The sequence below is a fragment of the Marmota flaviventris genome, chromosome 9 (assembly GCF_047511675.1).
Source record: "Marmota flaviventris isolate mMarFla1 chromosome 9, mMarFla1.hap1, whole genome shotgun sequence".
Taxonomy (NCBI): Eukaryota; Metazoa; Chordata; class Mammalia; order Rodentia; family Sciuridae; genus Marmota; species Marmota flaviventris.
In genome coordinates, this window is record NC_092506.1 from 54631333 (window position 1) to 54647866 (window position 16534).

The following is a 16534-nucleotide window of genomic DNA, read 5'->3' on the forward strand; positions in this document are numbered from 1 at the left end:
GACCTTGATGGGGGGGCGGGGGGACAGGAGAACAAAGGAGAGGGGTGCATTGTCTTTCTTAAGAAAGAAGGCACAATGATGAGCTAGAAAAGGTAGTGTGATGAAATTAAATTTCATTCACCCTGAATCCTACAGCAAGCTTTGATAATCCATCATCTTCAATTAAGAAAACAGACCTAGAGAGTTCATGCAGTTTGCTCAAAATCATATAGCTACTAAGTTCAGTACTACTTTCTGTAAAACCAACATATCTTTCCATTTCATTGGAAACTTAAAACCAATTCGTCAATATTTCTTTTCTGTCCCTCCCTTGTATATCTTAAGATGACAGAAAATTGCAAACTGGAGATACACAAGGCAGGCTGCCAAAACTCAAACTTAAGAAACCATTCCTTGGCCTATTACTGGGAGCTGTGACAAGCTTACAAGCCAGGGCCCAGGGAGATGTAACTGGCCCCAGTCACAGTGCTAGGTATCATAGGAAAGCAAACTCAGCTCCCTGGAAGAATGTGCTCTGATGGCCACCTGGCATCTTGAGGTCACAGGGATGTTCCAGCTGGGGCATGGAGTTATAGAGAAGGGAAGGTCAAGGTTACTGTGGTAAGGGAAAACCAGGGCATCCATCCAAGAGATGGAATTTGTGCTTGCATAACAGAGCCATAGACAGGCTATCCCAGCACCTTCACTCAATGCAGACCCCATCTGCACAAAGCATGAATATTTTCCTCTAAAATCACCCCTATTGCTTGTTAAATTTAGAATTACCTCTACATAAGTGGTAAGTGTGTTTTAGTGGCAAATGTCTTGCTATTTCCAGTATGAAGAAAAACTGCTTCTACAGTCTTGTTAGGAGGTGGGCTTCAAGAGTTCTCTTCTAGCCTGCCCTCATCACACCCCTTGACTCCCAACACCTGTCCTCATGGATCTGGACCTTACATGCTTCCCCTGAACTAGTGTGATTTTTAAGGCACCGTCACTAGAATATATTCAGACTCATCTGAAAAGTATGTACGCAACAGACCAATCTCTTCTGATAATGCCAGGTGGGAACTGAATGACTTAACAGCTTTCTTAGATGGTCTCCTCCTGCTCAGAAACTTGGGATAAAAGCTGGTAATTTCCCAGGAACACTTTCTTTCAAAGAGCATGAAATGAAGAGACAGAAGCCACAGGGATTGTTAACTGCATCCTTATTCTTTTCCTACTCATCCTTAGAAATATGATAAGAAACCTCAGTTGACTGCTGATTGCTGCCCTTTTCCCCAGATACAAGAGACATGCTGACGTGTGTGTGCACGCGTGCACACACACACACGCACACACACACCACAGATGGACACCGAGCACCTTGGAGCCAGAAGGAGGGGTAGGGGAGCTAGACTTGGAGAGGAGAGGAACCATTTGGGAGCAGAAGTATAGAGTTCTGGGGTACAGAGCCAGGAGTAGGTATAGAGGAGCTGCCTAAGGTCCCAGCTGCCCTACATCTTTAGGAACTGCTTATCCTATCACTGGTTCACTGTCCAATCAAGGACCATCTGGGCAGAAGGGCAGGAACTCTTACCGTGAGAGAGGCTAAACCCAGGTGGTCTCCAGGGCCTTGGCAGCTTTGTGAGTCCATGGGCCCCTGGCCACAGGGCCAGTGGTCAAGGAAAGGCAGCAACACCAGGAATGGGGTCTTAAGAGCTGACCTTGTGAGGCTGGTCTTAATTAAGTGACTCAACTGCTCTTGCTTGTCACCAGTGCCCAGAAGATTTTGTGCTAAGGCTCCCCTTTACTCCCAGGCTAGAAAGCTCAGCCTACATCTCCTGACCCTACCAAAATCGCCAGCTACCCCACTTACATGTGTGCTGAAGCAGAGAGCAGAGGCCCACAGTATTTCCATTGTGCTTCTGATTATTTCACTCTGCCGCTGGGGTCTTCCTAGACTCCAGATTCAGCCTATTCTACCTTAAAGTCATAGGCCTAAAGAAACAGCTTGGTCAGACTTTAGAGATCATCTGGTTTCCAACAAGTCAAGTATCAAGAGGTCTCCAGAGTCAGGGAAGGAAAAGCCAAAGAAGAACTACAGAAGGGAGGATGGCACCACAATCTTTCATCAGGAAGTGAACCAGCACCAGAACAGAAAGTCCTGATGCTCTCTAAAAACCAGACCATGTTAACAAAGGCTAGGTTACAGGAGGGGCCTCTTGAGAGATGTATGGTTTAGGTGTGGGCAGCTCCTGTTAAAAGCAGGTGTGCCTTGTTTTAAGCATTCACATAGAAAAATGTTGATTACAAAAATGAGAGCATACTAATTCCACTTAAGTCAAAACAACTTCACCTATAGAGCCTCACTAATATTAAAGTATGACTTGTATTTATTTAAAATTTCTACTTAGCCCTTCCAAGCATTTCTACTCTAAAGCAAGGTCCAACTGCTGTTTGCTTCCCACAGATTTCTGATCACTATCTGGGTAAGAAGACTCTGCCAAGGTAAACAGCCTGAACAAGAGTTTAGAGTCCCTAAGCCTGTAGGGTGGATGGTGCCATCCAAGAAATAGTGGCAGTGGAGGGAACGTTTAGGCCAAGTCCTGTAACGCTTAGGCTGCCTGTCACATCTAGACAGAGAATTGTGTCGCAGCTTGCTAAGGTCTGCTCACAACTGTGCAGTCCTCATGGAGGGGCCGGACAAAGGCCAATCCTGATCAGACTGACATGCAAAAAAGCCAGACAATTTCCAACAGGGAAATACCCAATTCTCTACTGAAATGGCTTCCGTCATATATACCAACCAGGATGTGTCTAAATCTCTTGAATCAGGAAGGGAATAGGGCATGCAGAATGGGCTCCATAAGGCCAGAGAGCCATAGATACTAGTTTCTTGGGGGAAAGTGGAAACAAATGAAAGAACTTGAGATTCTGAACTCAGTCATTAAACCAGCTAACTAACCCAGGGAAAGTCCCATTTTTCAACATGATTCACTGAAAGCAACAAGTTGATCTCTAAGTGTCCTGCCACCTCTGATCTCTTGATTTAAAAATAGTCTCTCCTTTCCTTACCCTGTCCCATTCCCTTCCAAAAAGAACCACGCATAGCCTTCAACAACCATAATTTGGCTGACAGCAGTGAGAGCTGAAACACAGTCAAGAGCACCCACAGCTGGGTCTTTCCAGAGAGAGGTAAGATTCTTCCTGGAGCATGCCTTGGCTTGGGAATGGTACTTTTCCAGCAAGGGCTGGTGACCTGGTTCCCATCTGCATTTCCCAGGGGTTGCACTGGGGCTGCTCAGCAGAGAGCTCCTGGGCCAGTTGGCAGGGCCCCCAGGACAGCCCTGTCCAGGGAGCCTATTCATGTACTTCTTGTAGTACCCATCTATTAAGATATTTGGCCTTAAGAGGTGGGTTCCCTCTGCAAGCACAGAACAAACCTGGAGAAAAATTAGCTAGAACTCTAAACCACCAGCTGATTCCCACAGCCAGATAGGGAACCCCTTGCCATAGTGGCTGTCCTGCCACTCATCTATCCCCACTGCTCCCTTAACTTCCCTCAGGCCTGGCTGGGGCCTTCTGAAGTTGGAAGGCTTTCTGCAGTTGAAGGGACCAGGCTTGGCTGCCAAGCCCTCTGCTACATAAGTTAATGTGCCCTACTCATACATGCAAATACACACGTGTGCGTGCACACACACACATACACATACACACTCTCTGCCCCTGTTGGGGCACCTGTTGTCATCTGACTCCTAGATGAGTAGACAGCTGGGCCACCGCAGCCTTGCTTGTGCTTCCTCCCTCTCTATGCCTCTTGCAGCCTTCCCAGCTGAGGAGGTTGCCCAGCTCGGCCAACAATTACAGCAGGATACTAACCCAAGAATGGGGTGTGTGGTGACCTTGGGGGCACAGAAAGAATGACTCTCATCCCTTCACACCTACCCACTACTCCCTTGCCCTAGCAGCAGAGGCAGAGGAGCCAGTTCCTCAGGGAGCCCACTGAGGGCCAAAGCTTCATCTGGCAGAAGGCCTATAAACAGGGCAGGCAGGGCTGTCTCCACAGGCAGGCAGGCAGGCAAGCTCCACTCCAGGCTGGGCAACCCCGAAGGAAGCCTCTACTCACAGGCCAGCTTGCTGTCAAAGCTGGACAGAGCAATGGCAAAGGCCTGCAGTGCACACAGCGGATAGTTGTAATCCATGGTGAATACATCCTCTGCTACCCGGCCAAACTGCATGACGATGTAGTCCGCTGGGGCCAGGCACAAGCATGGACACAGAAAAACAAAACAGCAGGGATGGTGGGGATAGCACAGACACCCAAGCCACAGAGGAAGAAAAAGTGAGAAGCAGAGATGCCAAGGAAATCCCAAAGGAGGTAAAACAAAGGATCATTGGGAGAGGCAGCAGATGACAAAGGAAAGAGAAAGATGCATACAAACACCAGGAGACAGAGAGGAGAAAAAGTCCATTTAAAGGGTATTCCCATGCCTGAGATTCTGCCGAGTACACAGAATCTAGGGCCAGGGCTCCAAAGAAGATTCTTCTATAGCCTCCCAGTCATTATAGTTGGAATATTCTTCACATCTCATCTAAGCCATATAGCCCATATCCTAAACTCTGGCCGATATGGACTGGTTAGGTGAGCTGAACCCAAAACTAAGGGCCCCAGATATCACACAAACAGTATGAGGAGGGGCAGAGACACTCACGGTCATTGCCATGGATGATCTGGAAGTTCTTCACAGAGGCTTGTGTGACACGTCCATGGAAGTTGAGTACGTAGGACTGTGTGTCATCATTCCAGACAGGTGTCTTGTTTTGCAGTTCAATGATACTCTCCGTGTTCTTATTTTGCCAGCGTGCTAGTAGTGTCTCATGTTCCTGGGAGGGCAGCCTCGCCTGAGTCAGGCCCAAGCCTCGGCATCATGACCCCACCCCCACCCCAAGGAGGGATTTTTCACAGAAATGGGACTTCTTAGATTCCCCTAGACCTCCAGGGCTTCTCAAATTATATCCCCCACACATATACACACCTGTTAAGAGTTCTGCCCTTAGAAGCTCATGCAGAGGCTGGGATGATAGGGTAGAGGTAGGGTGGGGTAAAGACTCACATTGCGAGGGCGGATAGAGACTCTCTCGTGAACCATGTTCATGCCTGGGACAATTACGCTCATCTTCCGAGGCCCCTTGAAGCCTAGGACATTTGTCTCCTAGGAAATAAAAAGAACTCAGCACTGACCACCTGAAGAAGGTCATTACCTCCTGGAGAAACTGGGAGAAGGAAATAAATATTAGTTTGTACTATCTCTATTTAAAAGTCTACTAAGCACCTCTAAATGTAACATGTCCAGAGCCGAATTCCTGGATCTCTACTCTGCCACAACTTGCTTCTCGAACTAACTTGCTTTAGTTAACAGCAACTCAGTTACTCCCTTTGCTCCAGCAAACTGCCTAGAGTCATACTTGACTTCTCTTTTTCTCACACCTCACTTCTAACCACCAACAAGTTTGTCAACTCTACCTTCAGATTACACCCAGAATTCCTTACTGTTCACCACCACCATCTCTCACCAAAATCTAATAGCCATTAACTGTTGTTTCTGTCCTTGGCCCGCGGTTTCCTCCATTGTCTGTTCGAAACACAGAAAGGCAGCAGCCTGTTAAGTCAGGTTTTCCTCTGCTCAAACTCCTCCAGCGGCTGTCCACTGAAGCTCTTACTCTACCTGCAAGGCCTTGCATGATGTGACCCCCATTCCTCACTCTCTTTGCATTTACTCTGCCCTCCTTCCCATTCCTTCTTCAGGCCAGACATTCACGACTTTTGCCCTGGCTGTCATGCAGGCACGTTCACAACTGGCTTTCACTTCTTCTTTACTCAAGTTACCTTGGTCAGATACTCTCCACCATCTTTCCTAAAATTGTACACACACACCTTGACATTTCATAGCCCCCTTCCCTACTTTTTTTCCTTCTTAGCATTGATCAGGAACATATTTATGTCTCTTACATGTCTGTTTTAGAACTTCTATCTCCCACTAGGGGTTTAAGTCCCATAAGGGTATAGACACCCCATAAGGGTATAGACATATATGTCTGTTCACTACTATATTCTCTACTCAACAGGACCTAGAATACAGACAGAAGATTCAGTACTTGAAAAACTAAGGCTGCCTCTCCAAAACTGACCAGTAGGTGGCACCATAGGATCATCCAAACTAGCTGTGGATTCCCAGTAGCCTCCAAGAAGTGCCCATGCTCAGGGTAGGTGGATAGGACAACAACCATCCCTCATTTTTAGAAACAAAGAAATTGAGCTTCAGAAGGGTAGAGAAGTCCTCTGTATTTGCATTCCAGTTTGGCTTGTGCTGTTAACAAATGACTCAAACTCTAGCTGCAGTTTCCTAAATATACAGAAAATAGGATCTACCTCTTAGGTAGATGATTGTGCAAAGGGCCCTGCGACTCATGCAGAACCTCGCATCTAGAAAGGTGATCTGAGAGCAAGCACATACAGAACCCAGGCCTCCTACCTCCTATCTCCTGTTCAGGAGACTTCCAGGCTGCATAAAGCCAGGAATGGTTCACAGTGGTCCCTAGGAAGATAGTCTGCTGTCACCTGATCACTGAAGATGGGAGGGGAGGGACAGGGCCCCTGTCCCAGGCAGGGATCATTCTGCAGGGGGAATCCCCTATCCACACAGCCTTGGCTACCACCAAGGTGGATGGGATGGCCCCCAGATCAGGCAGCAAGTCGTGGGTTGAACTTGGAGACCAGAGATCCAGGAATCCAGGACTCACATAGCACACAGCTGCCAGCTCCTGACGCAAGGTTCCACTTTCCAAAGTAGAGGATGATGCCTTCTGAGGGTTGACTCCATTATCATAAACTGTGAACTTGGTACCCATCAGGTTGGACCTGAAGGAAAGGCACAATCAGTATAGGGTTATGTACTCACTGCTCTGGGGCAGGGAACAGCTCATAGTCTGTCCCATGAGGAGCCTGCAAAACACTGAGCTGGGCCATGAGCAGACCTCAGGGGGCACACTGCTCACTGAATTCACACCTTTGAAAGTGCTTCCTAAGCAGAACACCTGGACTTGGTCTGAGTTTACTCAAAAGGGAATCTGATTTCAATTAAGGAAATTTAGGGAGGTAAATCAGAATTCCACAGATTTCCATGGGAGAACAGCACTGCCCTCATGGGAAGTGGGCAAGCATAATGGTATCCAGGAAAATTAGAGATCTTTTACCCTTTGGAGACTGAATAAAACGATTGCCTTGTTCCGTCCAGCCCCAACTCCAGCTTTAGCTACTTACCTCTAATCTTCATTTATGCCTCCCAAATTGGTACTCTACTTTGGCAAACCCTAATCCCCCATGAGGCACTGCTAAAAGCCTCCCTGCCCCTCTGTCTCCCTAAGATGGCCGAGATGCTCTTCCCTCAAGAGATTACTCTCAAGCCCTGTCCCTTGGCACTAACCATGGGGCCCAACAACTTTTCCATGCTGCCCTACATCATCAGTAACATCCTGGGTGTGATCCATCTCCCATGATGGGCCAGAACCCACATGCCTGGGAACTGCTGAATTCAAGTCTGGCCCTAGGCTGGGCATAGACTGGGACTGTGGTTGGGTCTGATGGACAGAGGATCCTGCCAAAGGATCCAACTCTGCCTTAAATCTTCAAGGTCAAGAAATGCCCTCTAAGGAGAGCCTCTTCTGCCCCTCCCTCCCATTCCCGCCTTCATCCTGGGGGAGTGCTGGTACCGCAGTTTTCCGATGTAACTGTCCCCTCCTCGAGACAAGTCTGTTGGGTCCACAGAGATGAGGTAATTGGAAGTTTTGCTTTTCTTTCTCTTTCTTCCTGCCAGGAGGAACACCTGAGGGAATGGAGCAAGGTCATGTTCAGACCCAGCTTGTGGTCCACACACAATCATAAGTACCATTCACAAACCCACATTCACACAAATACTGCCTTTGCTTCAACTCCCAAGTGCACATGTGTGCGCACACACACACACACTGGAAAACACACAGCTCTGTACTAAGCAGGCATGGAGGCTTTGGTTTCTCTGGAGTACTGAGGGGTCAGTATTGAGCTGAGGGTTCCAGTCATTCTAGCTCCCAGGCCCTCAAGCCTGCCTTGCTGAAAACACCTGCCCAGAGCAACCTCACCTTCTTTCCATCCTCACGGTCCAGGTGCAAGAAGTAGGTGGGGTACATGCCCCGGTCCATCCCCTTTTTATCCCGTGTGATGCGGCATTTGATGGTGATTCCCTGGGGTGCTGGCCTCAGGGCAAACTCCTCAAGATCCTGGACCTCAACATCCACTGGTGGCTCTGGGGCTGTTGGGCTGGGGGCTGAGGCTGTGTCCTATGAGCAAGGAGAGAAGGCACCTAAGCCCCACCAGCCAAAGCTGGAAGTGTGAGATCCAAATCTGCATCCTGTTGTGGTAGTAGTGGGAGACAGGGCAGGATCCCTGGGATATGGGCCTGGCCATCCTGCCCTAGGGTCAGAGGCTATCTCCTTATCCCTGCCCTCTCTTCAACAGTTCCTAGGGCTAAAGATGGGAATATAAAGGCAGGTCCTCAGACACCCCAGGTCCATAGCTTGGTTGAAGATATTAGGAGGCAGTGTAGAAGGGCAGAAGGGCCCAGTTAGAGAAGCACCTGATAGGCACCAGGTCCTGCCCATGGCCCCAGAAGAGCTATCATGGTATCTCCATCATGTCCTCACACACTTGGTCCACCTCTTCTGGACAGGCAGTCCTCTGAACATTGCCATCCAACTTCTTTCTGAGAAGCTCCTCACTCACCCTGATGGACTTCCTGCTAGTGGCAGAGCTGGGGCGGGTGTTGCTGTTTAGCTGGGAGGAGCTAGAGCTGTTCTCATCCTCATCTTCCTCTTCCTCATCAAAGCTCATGCTGCTGGAGATGCCTGAGGTGAGCAGAAAAACAGGGAGGGATGAGTGAGGAGGATCTACCTTCCAAAGTAGATGTCGTCACATGTGGACATATTCAAACATTGACATCTGTACCCAGACACACACACAGCCATATGTACACACACATAGTGACATGTACTCCCCCACACACAGATACACATGAGGAACATTCTCTCAGATGCACACATGAGCTGGGGCTGGTTACAATCCTCAGGATACATCCCCACCACCCAGTTTCAGCTCAGTCCCTGCGTTAGCTCCCCTCTCCTCTCTAGCAATAGCGTTACCCCCACCTCTTGTGCATCACAGCCTATCTGCGCTGAGCCTTCACAGGGAACCTCTATTCTGACCTTGAGCCTATTAGAGGCCTTGCCTGGCTTGGGCCATAGACTCTGCCAGGGAAAAGGCCTCAGCTTCTCCCTCAGCATGGTGTGCAGGGCCACATACTTCTCACCTTTCCCAGCCTGCTCTGAGCCTCTATCTCAGCTTTCTCCACATTCCCCTCCCCTGCCTGGAATGCCACCCATCTCTCAAATTGTCTCAACATCCCTTTCTCCAAAAAGCTATCCTTGAGTAGATTTCTCACAATGTGGGTGGCACTGCCAGGCTTCTTCTGTCTGCCACATTGCACCAGGGCTCATGGTGGGGAAACTGGGCAGCAGGTTTTATGCCTTGCCTCTTAGCATCCTGGCCCTGCTCCCTCTAGCTCAACAGACAAAGGGGCAACTCCTTTCAAAATTTTTTTCTAGGAAGCAAAAGGGAAAGAAAATCTGCCCCCAAAACCTGGGCTTCCTGGGAGCATGAGATAGGGCTGGAATGTGGGTTGGTTATCCTAGTTCATAGTTTCCCTTAACTTGGCCTTATCAAGGCCCCTGTCCCATACTTGTCATTTGTCCCCAGGTATGTCCCCTCCCCCATGGTCAGGGAGGAGCTGGACTTGACCCAGGAAGGCCATGCTCCCAGAGAAGGGTGCACCTGAGAAACTGGGACTGAGCTTTGGTTCCAATTGGGCCCCCACGGGGCTCACCCTTCCTCTGCATCGTGGCACGCAGGTCCTGCTGGCTGGACAGGGTGCCCCCACCAGCTGCTGTCTCCCCTGCATCCTGCGCGTGGTCTGATTGGCCCACAGTCAGGATCTGCACTGGGCCTTGGGCCTCAGACTTGTCTTCTGCCAGTGCTGCTGGCCCGCCGGTGCCTGTAGGCCAGACACTCCTGAGTCACGTCCAGGAGGGAGAAGAGGGCCTGGATTCTCAGACGTCCATGAAGGGAGTGAGGGATGAGTGAGAGGAGACCCTCTGCAAAACTTTACTCACAAAACTGATTTTTAAAAAAACTAACAACTGCTGTCAGCCTGTTAATGATTGGTAAGCTGTGAAGGAATATGGGCTTTAATTCTTCTGCTCTTCCCCACATTAATTACCAAGAGTTGATCTGAAATACCCCACATGCTTAAGACAGACAGCAGCCATCTACAAAACCAATTGCACAGTAGAAAAAACAACGTGGAAAACAAGGATTGATCCAGACCACAGTTCATAGTTGAGGCCAACAATCACTCACAGACATGGCCAGCTACAAGTTATCAGTGCTTATATTCTCTGACTCTGTTTCTGTCTGTGTCTGTCTGTCTGTCTCTCTCACACACACTCAGGGTAACTCACATACATCATTAAAAACATAGGAGGGCCCTTGAGAAAAGATTGGTTTTCATACACTGCCTTTTTAGGCAGAGGATCTCCCATCCCACGTCAATCTTGCTGCACGACAGCTTCAGACACAGAAGCAAGGCCTAGCTTACACTGGTGGCAGCTGCCCTGCCTAGCTGAGCTATGCTCAAAGTGATGCAGCCAGCTCCAGAAGCCCAGGGACCCTGACATACCACTGTCCAACTATGATTCAGTGGCCTGGAAATCACTGCCCATCACCCAGGGTTGAGGAAATGGGGTGTCTAGCCAGGAGCCAGAACTTGGGGCAGGAGCTGCCATCACTGTTCATGACCTCTGGGGATCTTTGTTGTACAGAGAAGAGCAGAGGGAACAGACTGCTCTTTGGCTCAGAGGGTGGAACTGGGGCTAGAGCAGGGAGTAGAGTGCAAGAGCAAATAGCAAATGCTGCACAAGCATGGGGCAGGCTGCAAGAGATATAGTGAGCCCCCACTGAAGGGAATGTCCTGGCTCAAGCGTCAGGATGGAGGGAGCTTGGGTCAAGGCATGGCAGAAGGGAGGGGTGATCCTGGGCAACAGCTGAACTGAACTTCAGTTCCTGGCAGTATGGAGAGTCTGCCCATACTCACAGGCCAGCCCACATACCCCGTGAACTGGACAAGGTCTGTTGGCCATTCTATATCACTGAGACTGCTCACCCCAGACCTTGCCTCCAAGTTAGGAAGGGAAGCTACCCTTGACCTCATGGCGGTGGAGGGGCAGGCAGGCCTATTGGGGAGGACTGTGGAGCAGGCAAGCTAACCTTTGTGCTTTCCCTTCTTCTCCTTCCTAGAGACCCCACTCTGGCCCCCAGATGCAGCAGCTGCCTTGGTTTTCTTGGTTGAGGCTGGTGCTGTTGGGTGGGCAGCTCCCAGCTGCACACTGGCAAGTGAGTCGGCCTCTTGAACTGCTCAGGAGAGAACCCAAAACAGAGAAAAAGAATCGGATATTAGGTGAGGCTAGAGTTTCCACTGGAATATACTTCCTACCCCTACTCCCACCTGGGCCCCTGTGCCACTTTTTGTGCCCAGAGTCAGACCCACTCATTTCTACCATACAAAAATGCTGGGCAGGGCATGCTGGTGCCACCATCAGCCCAGTGTGATGATGTTAATGGCAGGCCAAAGCCATGCTTAGTCAGCAAAGTTCTGGTCCAACACACTATTCTGAGCCTGAACAGGGGTAGAATGTGTCCATGAAAATATGCACCAGGGAAAATAGCAGAAGAGAATGCAAAGGCTGCATCTTCTGGCAGGAACCACAGCCAGGTCAAGTACTCTAAGGATCCTGCACAAGCCCTCAGGTGTCAGGCCCGTGGGAACATGGAATATGGAGCACCTGTGGGATACAAAGAACTCCACACACCTGGGAGGAAGTCTCAGAAAGGTAACAGCTGGTGGCCTCCATGTTCTCCACATGGCAAAACTCCAATATGCTCGAAATCCACAAATAGTTTCTGATTGAACTTAAGATAAAAACCAACAGTGTCCTGCACATCTGGCTCCTCCATATCCCTTTCCCTTGGTCTAACCACACATTCAACCACCTGGAGCCAGGAGTTCCAGCCACAGCAGGCTTTCTCATGCACATGCTGTACTCCCCTGTGTCACAGGGCCCTTGCTCTGGCTGTCCCCACTACCTGTACTGCCTCTGCTGCCTGATTAACTCCCACTCATCCTGCAGATCTCAGTTCAGAGAAGTTGTCCACAGCTCCCTAGTCAGAGCAGCTGCCCTGTCATCCCCTCATTGAGCCAATCTCTTTCCACAGAGCACAGCTGTCACCTATTTAACACTTTCCTCACCTGGATCATAAGAGCAGGACTACACCCACCTGTGCTGCCTAGAAACCACTGTCTCTAATCCAGAGCCTGACACCAAGTAGGTCCTCAATAAATATTTAAGAAATGAATGAATGTGTAGAATGAACAAATACAGCCAATATAAGGTCAAACACCTTACTGGGATAAACCATGTCAAACTCCCTTGGGATGATCCTGTAGTTAACACTCAGAGCCAGCAGAGGGCAGAGCAAGAGGCAGCTGATGCCATTGGAGGGGTGGGGGTAGTCTCAGAAACCAGCGCCCAGGGCAGCCAGCCAGCTGATAGCAGCCTACCAGAGCTTTGTCTACCACTCAGAGCTGGAGAAAGATTCAGCCCCCAGTCAAGCACAGGGGAATACACTTCACAGATATCAAATGTCCCTATAGGGAAGGCCCTTGAAGGCCTGGACTGGTCTGGAGTCTTAGCAGGGAACAGCAATCAGCTGGTTTTGGACATGCTGGAACACTCTACAGTTCCTTCAATTTTCAAAGCCCTAAGACAGATTTTTTCCTTATTGGATAGTGGAGAATACAGACCTGGAGACCACAAGTGACTTGCCCACAGTCACAAGTGAGCAGGTAATGGAGTGGTAGGACCAGAAACTCTATTCTAGCCATGCATGACCCCAGAGGTGCTCCCCTGCTCTTACTGCAGTCTCCTGCCAGCCTGGCACCACCTCACCCAGTCAGGATTTAAAAGACACTGCCAAAGGCCTCTATATCAGGGACTCCTCAAAATGTAGCCTCTGGCACAAAGTTTCAGGGCCCCAAATCATGGGTGCAGGCTCCCATCTCACATGCAATCCTGATGGCTCAGATGCTTGGCAAGGCTGGAGCTGTGATGCCTACATGGCAGCAGGTGAGGCTCCATAGAACCCAGGACAGTGGCTGCCTTCTCTGTAGGGCACCATCTTGGAACGGCACTCAGAGGGGAAGTGGAGAAGAGGCTGTCAGGAAGGGCCAGTTCCATGAGGAGCAGCTGGGGCTGCCTGAGAGCTGGGCTGAGGTCCCTGAAGGGGATCCTGAAGGGCCTCTCACATGGAGTACAGATATTTTAAGTGTGGCCAGGATGCTGTACACAGGGAAATTACCAGGAAGGAGTATCTTAACAGGGAGGCAACATAACATGGTGGAAAGACCTTTTAGTATCAAAGTCTAATCTGTGACCAGCAGCACACTGTGAATATGTTGTGGAGCCCCATCCAAGCCCAGGCCTTGTCAAACATGGGGTTAGTGAGTCACTGAGGATGAAATGATAATGCAGGTAAAGCACCTAGCCCCATGCTTAGCCCTAGCAAATGTCCAAAGACAACTTCTATGATTAAAAATGAAGTGGTTTTCTTCTAATTCATATGGTTGCTGCCCTCTAAAGCACAGACTAGGGGAGTGTGGTGAGCTAAGGGCTGTTATAGTAACACAGAGAACCTGAGAAACTCTGAGGCAGGAGGACAAAGCCAGCAGTTAGATGGAGGTTAGTCCTGAGATAAGGAAACTACCAGCAGCTACATGTGGCTGGAGGCTCCAGGTCAGAAAGAAGCCACAGAGGGAGGGAACATTATGGTTGCTAAGGTTCTTCCTACCTGCAAGTCAGATGCCTGCAATCTTCTCACAGGTACTACTGCATTTGGAATAGCCACCTGCATGACCAGCACCATACCAGCAGGGGGCAGTGACAACTCAGTCTTCCTCTATCTCAGAGACCAACCCACTATCTGGCCTGGCATATTCAACCTAACCCAAGCAGAAGTGAGGGTCCTAGATGCAGGGATATAAGGGAGCCATCCCTCTGCAGGATAAGTGGTAGAGAATTCCCCCAAAGTGGGCTCTGCTGAGAACAGAGAGTGTAAGGAGGGGAGCAGAAGACTACTGGTCACTACAGCTCTGAAGAAGTCCTGAGCCAGGGACAGTGACCTACAGGCCAGAAGTCAGATAGACTGAAGGTATAGAGAGCTCAAGATGGGAAGGAAACAGGTATTTGTGCCCTGATACCCTAGCTGGTGTGGTGCGCAATGCTGAGAGAGATTCCTCTCAGGAGAGAATGGAGGAGAGAAGCAGGCTCTGTTCTACTTTTAAGAGCTGCCTCCTGATCTCAAATATTCCACATCAGAAACCTGGAAATTTGAACTTCCAGATTCGTTTTTAGCCTTCTGGCCCCAGCATCTGACAAGGCCAAAGGCTTGGTGTCTCTAACCCACCCCACTCAGCTGTCCACCTAGGCTGGGTGACATACTCAGCTTGGACAAACCCAATAGGATAAACCCCTCACCTACCCAGGTCAGCAGAAAGCCCCTGAGGGGCTCTCTAAAGCCATGCTGGGGTGTGGAGCCTCAATGCAGGAGTCTCCCAGGCTGGCTGTCCCTGGGGCAGGAAGCAGGGTGTACCTTGGTAACTGGTGCTGCCAGCACTGCTGAGGTAGGACTCCACCAGGGGGGCTTGTTCCTCTGACTGCCGGGCCCGCCGGCTCCGGGGTCGTCCATCTGCATTGGCCTGCACCATCAGGGGCTCCTGGCGCTTCTTCTTCTGCTTCTGTTCCAGCAGGGCCCGCTATAGAGGCACGCGGAAGACACAGAGGTGAGTTGTCCCCCCACCCACCCCTGCCTCCACCAGGAGGGCTCCCACAGCGGGGTAAGAGAGAGTGCCCTGCTGACTGGGTTGGGTGTCAAGGCCTTATGTCCTCAGCGTCCCCAAACTTGGGGTCCAGGAAAGGGTGGCACAACTCAGGCCTGGCTATCTTGGAAGACCACAGCACAGCAACTCAGCCCTCCAAATGCAATTGTCCAGGCTGCCTCCCTGGCAGAAGCCTCACCTAGGCTGGGTGACATACTCAGCTTGGACAAACCCAACAGGATAAACCCCTCACCTACCCAGGTCAGCAGAAAGCCCCTGAGGGGCTCTCTAAAGCCATGCTGGGATGTGGAGCCTCAGTGCAGGAGTCTCCCAGGCTCCCTTCTTCCCCATCTGATAGGAACATCCAGGGACCATGGAAAGAGAGCCCTCCCTCTCTGCCTGAGGATACCCAATCCAGACTCTGCCCTTGCACCCAGTCCCAGCCTCACTCACCTGCCGGTCAAGCTTCTGCTGCCTCAGGTTGCTGCCCTCATCATCTAAGACACTGCAGAATGAGAGAGGGGTATTCAGAGCCTATCCACCAGGTGCCAGGATATGAGTAGAGTCTACCCCACAGCATATGAGTCTTTTAAATCCCTCTAGTCATGGCTCTGTCATTCCATGAGCCAATTGGTGGAGGGAGGAAGCATGGAAGCTGCCATCTAAGAACCACTTTGAAGGGTGTGAGTCATATTTCTGACACTTCAGGAGCTTATCTCTTGATAGGACTAACTGCTCCAAGGACTTCCCAGCCAGCCTGGACCCAATCAGAATAGAATGAGCCTCTCCTCTCAGATCCCAAAACAGGGCAGGCTTGACTAAGACCTAGGAAACCCACGTAGAAGCATCAGCCACAACCTAGGCCTGAACTGGCCTTCAAACCAGGGGCCTGCTCCCTCCAGCTTCCTATGGTGATTTCACCAGTTCCTGTTCCTCCTTTCTATCCTTTATGGAGAAGGCTGGGTCCTCTGGGATAGATTCCCTTCTCCCATCCCAAACTCCTGGCTCTCAGGTAGGCAGACACCACCCACCTTCCCACTCTCCTTTAGAGGGTAGAGTGTCCTCCTCATTTAGGAGAGGGAAGCTAAGAAATCCACTATTCTCTCAGAGCAGGTCTAGGGCTGGGGGCGGGGGGGATGTCTGCAGGATGGCCTCAGTAGGTCAATGTCTGCCCAGCAATCAGACACCAGCTCTTCCCTGGTCACAGACGTGGCATAAACAGCACAGGGAGCTGACCAGTCTTAGGATAGGAAGCCTCATCTTACCCAGCCTGGCATTCCTTCCCAGGAAGGCAGAACATGAGTAGGAAGCTGGCAACTCAAACCACTTAGCTTTCTGGCTAGCCCAAGACACCCTAGGCCCAAATTCTATAAAAACCAAAGTCAGGACAGCTGCATGGAGTGGAAATGAATCCTAAGAACCTGCACTCTGGGAAGTCCCAGGCAGCCCTGGTGCAGTTATGCGGGAGCCTTCCCCAAACCAGACCTCTTTGT

General features: G+C 50.3%; 1 protein-coding gene across 1 annotated transcript in view; it reads right to left on the bottom strand.

Moving 5' to 3' along the window:
- Window positions 1-4082: 4082 nt before the first annotated feature.
- The window catches only part of Tub (TUB bipartite transcription factor), a 57109-nt gene continuing 44657 nt past the window's right edge, over window positions 4083-16534 (bottom strand). Inside the window, 11 exon segments of the mRNA XM_027942385.2 lie at window positions 4083-4216; window positions 4677-4848; window positions 5079-5177; window positions 6766-6883; window positions 7735-7847; window positions 8143-8340; window positions 8783-8904; window positions 9939-10106; window positions 11378-11521; window positions 14816-14978; window positions 15495-15546. Of these exon segments, the coding sequence (XP_027798186.1) occupies window positions 4083-4216; window positions 4677-4848; window positions 5079-5177; window positions 6766-6883; window positions 7735-7847; window positions 8143-8340; window positions 8783-8904; window positions 9939-10106; window positions 11378-11521; window positions 14816-14978; window positions 15495-15546 (1483 nt within the window).